This window comes from Cornus florida, unplaced genomic scaffold (assembly GCF_030987335.1).
Source record: "Cornus florida cultivar Cherokee Brave unplaced genomic scaffold, ASM3098733v1 CherokeeBrave_3.0.0_Hap2_Chr09, whole genome shotgun sequence".
Taxonomy (NCBI): Eukaryota; Viridiplantae; Streptophyta; class Magnoliopsida; order Cornales; family Cornaceae; genus Cornus; species Cornus florida.
The window spans coordinates 10,766,185-10,776,627 of record NW_026775579.1 but is presented as its reverse complement, the minus strand read 5'-3'; the positions used below and the strand labels follow the sequence as shown (position 1 = coordinate 10,776,627).

Below are 10,443 nucleotides of genomic sequence, written 5' to 3'. Positions count from 1 at the left end.
GAAATAACATAGTGTAATGATGTAATTGATCTTGTTAGCATAAAAAATATTAAATAACTATTAAAATTTCATCAACCATTAAACTCTTTTGATGATGGTAATAGTGACAGGAATGATAATTTGTTTTTTTTTTTTTTTTTTTTTTTTTTTATGCTCTATGTTTATGTTTGGATTTTTTTTTTTTCTAATGTGGTTTTTAAAAATTAATTTGGATGGTGATAGTAATGGTATTTTTTTTTTTTTTTATATTTTTCTTTTCTATTTTATGATTTGAGTTTAGTTTAATTTTTTTTCCAAATGTGATTTTTAAGAATTAATTTGAAATTTTAAGTTTACCTCGTATTTGTTGATAAATAAAATCCCAACTCTTTTGACAATAAAATTAAAAGGCTGGGGACTTTTTGAAAAGAAAAAAAAAAAAAAGGTAAAGAAAGTAAGTAAGTTATGAAGAACAATTTTATAGTGAAAATGGTAGATGTTGTATTATATAATGAGGGATGATGTATTTATTTATTTATTTATTTATTTATTTATTTTTGAGTGTTTACATTATAATAATTATGGTTCCAAAGTTATTTTAAATTAAATTAACTTCTAACTAAATCTTTTACTTTTAGTGCCAATGATATTCAATTTATTTTATTTTATTATTTCCTTTTTAATATCTAAACATAGTTTTCGATGGTTCCAAAAACTCCAATTTATTTTATTTACTCCCGTGCGTGAGAGAGAAAGTAAGAGAGAGACGGCAACTATGAGGGTCTTGGCAAAAAAAGCAGCCTTATCAGGCACTGGTGGCGCTGTGAGTTTCCCTGTCCACCACCACAGTCTTCCTCACGTTTTATCATCTTCTTTACCATTGCGAAATCAGCGGCAAGTCTGCAGAGGAAAGCTTGTCAGTCGATCTGCCAGTGCTAGTGTTACATCATCATTATCATCATCATCTTCTTCTTCTTCCGGCGTGTCTAATTTGTTCAGCGGTGGTGGAAGCAACAATAGCACCACCACCACCACCACCGAGTTGTTGGAAGTGAGAGAGATAAAGGAGAGGTGCATTAAGTGGAAGTGGAAAGGCCACACCATCAATTACTTGGTCATTAACAATACTAATGGCATTGGGGAAGAAGGAACTCCACCTCTGCTTCTTGTTCATGGTTTTGGTGCCTCCATTGCTCATTGGCGCAGGTAACTAACTAATTAATTACATCTATAATTTTTAAAATTAATGCCCAAACCAATTGCTTCGATTATTATTATTATTATTATTATTTCTTGTATATGCCTTTCTGTCGTAGACTATTACTTATAATGCTTTTCTTACTCTAGTTAGTATCTAATATAACAGAGGAGGCCACACCAATTCTTTCTCACAACTCAAAACCCATTTCCTTTTAGACTTATTGACATATATATAGTATTATACTCACGTTAACCAGGTTTCTTTTTATGAAATTTTATTTTGTTTATCCCCTAGGATTTAGTGTGTATATATATTTTTTGATAAGCAAGATTGTATTAAAAAAAAGGCTTCAAAAGGGGAACACATCCCTCACAAGCAACAGAAGGCCAAATAGGGCCTCTTAACTCTCAAATAGTCCAAAAAATCAATTATCTCCTCCATGGATTTATAATTGCTCCCTAGAACCCAACAAAAAAGAGTGCTAATAATAGAGAATTTCAGCACACCAATAAGATTTTCGTTTCCATCAAAGGATCTCAAATTCTTTCGAGCCATAAGCACCACCAAACGCACAAAGGTGCAACCTTCCAGAAATCACGGACTTGGGCCCCCACTATACACCCTCTCTAAGCCTCCAGCAAGTCTCTCGAGGACTTGGGCATAACCCATTGGAATCCAAACAAATCCAAAAGCATAACCTAGCAATCCCAAGCCATGTGACAATGCAAAAGAAGGTGATCTTCCAATATCCTCGTCTCTCTTACACATGTAGCAACAGTTGACCACCACATGTCTCCTCTGCCTTAGGTTATTCTGAGTCAATATCTTCCCCAAAACAAATGTCCAAGCAAAGAAAGCCACCTTGAGAGGGGCCTTAGACCGCCATATAGCCTTCCATGGGAAGGGATCTCCAAGAACATCTGAAAGACACCTAAAGAAGGATTGTACATCAAAACATCCACGAGAGGAGGGAACCCACACCCAAGAGTTAGAAACTCCACTCACAATCTAATGGCGATACAACATCTCCAACAAGCTGATGACGTCCTCAATCTCCCAATCTTGAAAGTGCTGCGAAAGGCGCACGCCCCAAGTTGTTCTCCCGCTATCAACCCGATACCAATCAACTACCAAGGCATGTCTATCCGTAGCAAACCTGAAGAGTCTGGGAAATGAAAGAGCAAGAGATCGATTGCCACACCATAAATCCTCCCCAAAGCGAATCCCCCTACCATCATCCCTAACACAAAATCTGATGTGTTTGGAAAATTGTAACCACCCCTCCTTCCAAATGGATTTCCACATCCCAGCACAAGAACCACCTCTCGCCTCCCCAAAAATACTAGCAATTACCATCCTCCATAGTTTGTGCCTCTCCACCCCAACTCTCCATATCGACTTCCCTAAAAGAGCCTTGTTGAAAGTAACCAGCCTTCTGATGTCCAACCCTCCCTTCCGAATCGGAACAAACTTGCTCCTAACGGACCAAATGAAACTTAAACTCATCCCCTGTCCCACCCCAAAGAAAATTCCGTTGTAACCTCTCAATCCTCTCAACCACAGAAGACGAAATCTGAAAAAGGGAGAGGAAATAAGTGGGAAGGTTTGACAAAGTGCTCTTCATCAAAGTAACTCTCCCACCTTTTTAGAGATATTGCATCTTCCACCTTGCCAATCTCCTCTCGAACATTTACACCATAGGATCCCAACTCCCCACTCTTTTCGACGACGTCCCAAGGTGTAACCCTAAGTAAGAAATAGGAAGAGAACATGTATTGCAACCAAGGATGTCTGCTAAGATGGAAAGATCAAGCACCTCACCAACTGGAACCATAACACTCTTTCCCACATTTACCTTCAACCTAGAAACGACTTGAAACCAAACAAGAACGCATCTCACATATCTCATTTGGGGCTTGGGTAGCTCAACCACGCATAGGGCAGTCTCCCTATGTTCCCTCTAGGTTCCATTAACGCCATGGACACAAGGCAACTCCTTGTCGTCCGGTTTTCGCAAACATCCTTTCAAAACTTTTCCAAAAATCAAGCAGTGGAGGGGGAAGGAAGGGATGAGATGGTGTGGATGGGGGGTTCTAGAGGGGTGTTTGAGGTGAGGTTGTTTTACCAAAGCCTTATGAATTCGACAAGCAATGTTTTCCCTTGAAGGCTATGTGGAGGACTTCAGCTCCATTGAAGGTGGCTTTTTTTACTAGGACAGCGGTGCTTGGCAGCATTCTTACTCTCGATAATCTTAGAAGAAGATGCCAAATAATAGTTAATTGGTGTTGCATGTGTAAGAAGACGGGTGAATCGGTTAACCATCTCTTACTGCACTGCGAAGTGGCAACGGATGTTTGGAGTATGGTCCTGAATGTTTTTGGAGTAGAGTGGGTTGTGTCAAGGACCACGATGGATATGTTAGAGGCTTGGAGAGGGAGACAAGTGGGCAGTTGGGTTAGAAAAGCTTGGAGGGTAACCCCTCTTTGTGTATGATGGTGGGGGTTGTGGCACGAGCGGAACAGGAGATCTTTTGATGAAAAGGAGTCGCTAGCGTGGGTTATTAAGTCGAATATTTTGCATTCTCTTTATTTTTGGGTTATTGGGAAAAATTGTTCAGGATAATTTTTTGGATTTTGTTGACAACTTATCGGTTTTATGGCGCTTTTTGTGTCTTTTGTTTGCTTTGTTAAGGGTTTGCTCCCGATTAAGTGCCTCTGTTAATATATATTTACTTATCAAAAAAAAAAAAAAAAAAACCTTTCCAAAAATCAAATTTTCATTTCAAAATCAATATCCCTTTACTCATCCAATGCCAATGCATGAATGTATCATGAACTTCAACATTATAACAGTATGAAAATTCATATATTAGCTACCATCATTCTTGCATGCTTTGGAAATAATCAATACAACAATTCTTATGCTATCAATCTCGTAATTAAGGCATTTTAGACATGAAAGCATGTAGTAGGAACAATTCATCTAATAATCTCACATTAATTCATATAAGCATGCAATTCAACACACATACCACATAAAACATAAATATCATGCCTTACAATAATAAACCCTAATGGTCATGCATCAATTTCACAAATTACACATGCCATAGTACAATTTAAAGGGATTAACTCACAAGAAAGGGGATCAACTCACAAGAAACCAAAGGATGTGAGGTTTAGAGACCCTTACCTCTAGAATCAAGCAAAAGTCCCAAAATTCCAAAATTTTCTAAATCACCAAGGTGGTCCAAATGAAAATCGGCTCCGATCAAATCGTGACTTTCGTTGAGCTCGTTAACTTTGCCTTCAATGGCAAAGTTCAAATCATGAAGGAAATAGATGAAATTGGAGCTTGAAAGTGTGATATGGAGAGAGAAAATGGAGGGCTCGGCTATTGAGGAGAGGAAAAAGCCTATTTCCAATTTTCGAAAGTTGTTGTTCCAAATTTATTTTCAATGTTGTTTTTGTTTCCCTTTCATTTTTACACCAGATAATTCGATTTTCGTGTGATAGGAAACTTGGTTTGGACTCAACAATCTTAAGCTTCCTTGGCTTAGAACAAAGCCATTGGGGACATAGAACGACGTTCTCCTCTAACATCATGGTAGAGAACAGTGACAACAGCCTTTTAAAGTATATAAAAGGTGTGGCAAGGAGGGTTCTAAGGGTCAAACCTTAATTTGGCACAGGCTAGATGATGGGGGGTCCACTTGGAGTCTTGCATAATTAGGGGGTTTGGTCAAATTTCATTATTTTGGTAATTGCATCAATTAAGCTATTTGTTACTTTATTAAGTTAGAGTCAACTTTTGATTACCTTGTTTTGGTAAATTGCATCAATTAAGTTATTTGTTACTTTATTAAGTTAGAGTCAACTTTTGATTACCTCCATTGTAGGGTAATTCAAGGGTCATCTTTTATTATAATAAGTTAGAGTCAACTTTTGATTACCTCCATTGTAGGGTAATCCAAGGGTCATCTTTTATTATAAAAAGGATACGATGTAACTCTGAATACTTAGCTAATGATTGAATAAAATTATCCTTTGAGATTTCTTTGTGAGTGATTCACAAATTCTGAGGGTGTGAGGCCTTCTCTAGGTGTGATACCTAGGTCCTATTGGAGTAATTCCAATAGGCTTTTCTTTGTTATTTTCAATCCTTCTTTTCTACTAACAACCCTTGAATCTTAGCTTTGTTTATGAATTTCCAGTCCATAACTCTTATTTACTTTCTTCTATTTGAGCCTGTCCTTTGTCCTACATCAGTTTTTGGTATCAGAGCCTAAGTAGACATTATGTTTACTCAATCGGGCAATGAAAGATCGGACAATAATTAGAAGACTGAGTTGCTGTTACAAATTTTGGAAAAGCTTAAAGGGCTGAATGCTTAATGCGATAGGATAAGCGCTCGAATTTCCCAGCCTTTTAACAAATTGGTAGCCCTTAAAGACGAATATGCACTGGGTAATAATGATGGCAGAAACCGCAAGCAACAACAGCCTTTACACTCTCTGCAAAGGTGTAATTTGAAGGTTGATCCACCACTCCATCCCATGTTGGAGTTTCCAAGAAATCCATTAGAGATGAATCATCATGAGTCACGTGATGTTGCTGGAGATATTACAAAGAAGTTACGTGATGGAACTCACTGCACACAAACAACAACAATGCAGCCAAATGATGAATCAAAACCATCTTTATCTAACATGGCTGATCCTGAAGGAAAGAGTACGATGGCTAGCAAGGATTGTGAGAACCTACTTGATGATGAGAACTGCAACACTGATCATGTGAAAGAAGTTGGAGAGATTGTTTCGTCCATCTCCGTTCTGACGCGCATCCTTGAAGACCCTAAAGTTGGTGGCAAAGATGGGCAGCAGACCTCTAATTTTGAGACACAAGTTCATTTTGGAAACCAAGCTCAGAAGCCAATTAGTGATGGTGATGGCAGCCCGAATGTTGTCTCCACGGCCATGTTTAAGCATCTCAAACTTTCCACAGTCCAAATCCTTGAAGACCCTGAAATTAAAGACGAAGATGGGCTGCTTAACTCTAATTTTCAGATACAAGATCATTGTGGAAATCAAGCTCGGAAGCCTACTATTGATGGCGGTGGCAGCCCAAATGTTGTCTCCACAGCCATGGTTAAGCGTCTTAATATTTCCATCAAACCATATCCACAACCATTCAAAGCGTCTTGGATAGATAGTACTTCTATTCTGAATCTTCGAAAAGATGCGGCTATTGGAGTAGATACTTGGTGTATATTAGTGGGCACTGCAAAGAAATGGGAGCATGCTTGTGCCAAGAAGCAACAGAAGCTGGTTCAGATATCCACCAACTTGGTAGATGAGGTCTGGAAAAACCAACTGGCAGAAGAAAGTAATCATGTAAGTGATAAGCTAGAGGGGTCTTGCGCATCAAAAGATCATTTTAGAGGGTTAAGTTTTCCCTCAGTTGGTCCTAATGCAGCAATTATGCATTATAAACTAGAGGAGAAAACATGTTTAGGACTTGATCCAAACAGCATTTGTCTATTCGATTCTGGAGCACAGTACCTAGATGGAACCAACTGGGTTGCTCTTTATGTTCTTGCTTGAATACATTCGTGGAAGGATAGCCTTGAGTTTCGACATGGTCCTGGCTATGGAGTTCGTATCAGAGGTGATGGGTCAGATGCTAATTTTGTTATAGGGTTGCCTAGAACTAGTCGAGGACATGATGCTATAACCATTGTTTTGGATCTTTTTTTGAAAAAGGCGCATTTTCTTCTATGTTCTATGACCTCCAGTGCTGTCTACGATGCCAAACCATTTTTTCAAGAAGTTGTCCGACTTCATGGGTTGCACAACACTATTATTTCTGATCGAGCTCTGAAGTTTATGCATTGTTTTTTTGTGCGAATTATGGAAATTGCTGAATACAAGGCTGAAATTTTCTTGCTCTTTTCATACTTATGAGCAATTTCATCCCTTTAACTTGTCGGAGCCGAGTTTTTCCAAGCCGGAGAGAATTGGTAGAGAACAGTGACAGCAGCCTTTTGAAGTATATAAACGGCGTGGCAAGGAGGGTTCTAAGGGTTAAAACTTAATTTGGCACATGCTAGACGATGGGGGGTCCACTTGGAGTCTTGCGTAATTAGGGGATTTGGTCAAATTTCATTATTTTGGTAATTGCATCAATTAAGTTATTTGTTACTTTATTAAGTTAGAGTCAACTTTTGATTACCTTGTAGAGAATAGTGACAGCAGCCTTTTAAAGTACATAAAAGGCGTGGCAAGGAGGGTTCTAAGGGTCAAAACTTAATTTGGCACATGCTAGACGATGGGGGGTCCATTTGGAGTCTTGCATAATTAGGGGGTTTGGTCAAATTTCATTATTTTGGTACTTGCATCAATTAAGTTATTTGTTACTTTATTAAGTTAGAGTCAACTTTTGATTACCTCCATTGTAGGGTAATCCAAGGGTCATCTTTTATTATAATAAGTTAGAGTCAACTTTTGATTACCTCCATTGTAGGGTAATCCAAGGGTCATCTTTTATTATAAAAAGGATACGATGTAACTCTGAATACTCAGCGAATGATTTAATAAAATTATCCTTTGAGATTTCTTTGTGAGTGATTCACAAATTCTGAGGGTGTGAGGCCTTCTCTAGGTGTGATACCTAGGTCCTATTGGAGTAATTCCAATAGGCTTTTCTTTGTTATTTTCAATCCTTCTTTTCTACTAACAACCCTTGAATCTTAGCTTTGTTTATTAATTTCCAGCTCATAACTCTTATTTACTTTCTTCTATTTGAGCCTGTCCTTTGTCCTACATCACATCATTAAGAAAATGTATCAGCTAGGTCAATGGACACGGTTTAAGGAAGGTTGTTGAGGCTTATGGTGTCTAGTTGAGGACAATGCCGACATATGATTTGAATTGAATTAAATAAAACAAATTATAAACTAACACAATGCACAGCTAAGAAAATCAGAATGCAATGAAATCGATTATGCCAAAATTCATGCACTGATTGAAAGTGTTTAGGTGCAAAAATGAGGTGACATGAAAACAAATTTCTCTTTTTCTTTTTCTTTTTTTAAAAAAACTTTTGGCATGAAAGGCACTCAAAGGCAAATAATAATTAAAAGAAATAAAATAGCAATTAGGACCTTTTGCAAATTTCTAAACTAATCAAATAGATAAAAGTACTAAAACAATTTTCGAGTGAAGAACGTACCTTTTCCGAAGTCCTTTGTGATCAACCCAAATATTGAATACTCCTAAAAGTGGATCCCAGACAACTGAAATAGGATTTTTTTTTTCCCCTGCCGAACTGGGTTACTTTGAACTTGTTAAGTTCTGGACTGCTCTACCCATAACCAAACAAGGCTGATTCTAGATTGAATAACTGGGTTGCTTCTAACTGGGGCTGGACGAAATCTGGACTGGGCCCAAACAAATAAATCTATGTTGAATGTAGAGATGGGCTGCTGGGTTTTAAAACTGAACCGGGTTGAACCTGGGTCGCTGGTCAAACTATTTATTTGATTGGTCGAATCTGGTTTCTAAGAGAAACCAAATCTTTCCTTTTTTTCAAACCAATTCTGACTTCTTTGTTTTCTTGGAAAGTTAAACCAATTCTGACTTCCCAAAATCCTGATCTTTCCAAATCAGAAGTGATAATCCAAAGCTGACTTTCCAAAATCGCGAAGATGACGTTGAATTAAATTCGACTTCCCAAATCAAACACTGAATTCTCGATGATAAAAAATTCTCGGTGACTAAATTGAAGATGATCAGAAATTCTCGGTGACTAAATTGACGGCAAACTTTGGTGCGACAATCGTTGATGATGAGAAATCCAATGATGATGCAAAACAGATGAACACGGGCTAACAGCAAGAGACTACGACGACGACGGCGACAAGAGAAAACTCTTGCAACAACAATCTGTGATGAGTGGGTGAAGAACACGATGAATAGGGGCAGACGGACGGATGGATTGCGGTGGGGTTTTGGTGGCAGAGGATAGAGGTATTTTGGGTGGATGACAGAAGACGGATGAATATACTGTGTGTGAACAGTAGGATTAACAATGATTATTGCTGAACTTCGTTTTTTTTTTTTTGGCTAAAAAGGATGATGGCGGCTGAACTTTGAATCTTCTGCTCTGATGTATTGATGCAGCAGCGGGTAAGGGCGATTTGAAATCAGAATTCAAGTAGAATAAGAAGGAGATTGAGAGAGAAAGGGAATAAGAATAGAGGGAAAGAAATCAGAAGAGAAGTAGAATTTAGAGGGAGAAGAAATCATAGATAATCTCAAATTCAATATCAATAATAATCATCAAGCTAACTTTCACAATGTCTGAGCTAACATATAAATAGACATCAAAGAAAAACCCTAATCAAACTATTACCATAAATAGAAATCCTAAAATCAAATAATAATAATAATTTTTTTTTTTTAATAAGTAATAATTGAAATAAAAAAGGCGTTTAAGAGGGGAACGAATCCCTTATACAAAAGTGGAACTAGGGATTAAAATCCCAAAGAAGCCAAAAAGATAATTAAATCTTCGGAAGAAGAACAGGACTTCCTCTTCACATAACTGAAAAGAGAGCGTATGATGTGAAGTTTCAGACTCGCCGTGGACGATTCTTTCGCTTCGAACATTCTACTATTCCTCTCCTTCCAAATGCACCACCAAACACAATGTGGTACAACTCTCCAATAATCGCGAATAGCGCTACTCACACGGCATCCTCTCCATATACAAATCAAATCCTTAGGATAACGAGGCATAACCCAATGCATATCAAATAGACAAAAGATAAGATTCCAACAATCCGTCGCTATAGGACAATGTATTAGAATGTGAGCAATTGAATCACCATCTTGTTTGCACAAACAACACCAATTAACAAGATAATTGCCCCTTTTCCTTAGATTATCAATCGTAAGGATCTTACCCCAAACAGTGGTCCAAACAAAGAATACCACTCTAGTTGGAGCCATAGAACGCCAAATAGTCTTCCATGAAAAATCAACAATATCGAAATCAAAAAGACATAAGAATAAGGAACAAACTTCAAAGCGACCATGGGAAGAGGGAATCCATGTCATAACATCACTACCTCTACCTACTGCCTCCTGTCGATACAACAAATCCATGAAAACACATACCTCGTCCACCTCCCAATCCTGAAAAGAGCGTCGAAATTGCATGTCCCATGTAATCCCTCTACTATCAAATTGATAACAGTTAGCT

The 10,443-nt window shown here is 37.8% G+C and overlaps 1 protein-coding gene across 1 annotated transcript in view; it reads left to right on the top strand.

The window, feature by feature from the left end:
• The first annotated feature begins 699 nt into the window (after nucleotides 1-699).
• The window catches only part of LOC132273542 (pheophytinase, chloroplastic), a 29,026-nt gene continuing 19,282 nt past the window's right edge, over nucleotides 700-10,443 (top strand). The window contains exon 1 of the mRNA XM_059774501.1: nucleotides 700-1,185. Within this exon, the coding sequence (XP_059630484.1) occupies nucleotides 755-1,185 (431 nt within the window). The 5' untranslated portion in view covers nucleotides 700-754. The remainder of the gene's footprint in view (nucleotides 1,186-10,443) is intronic.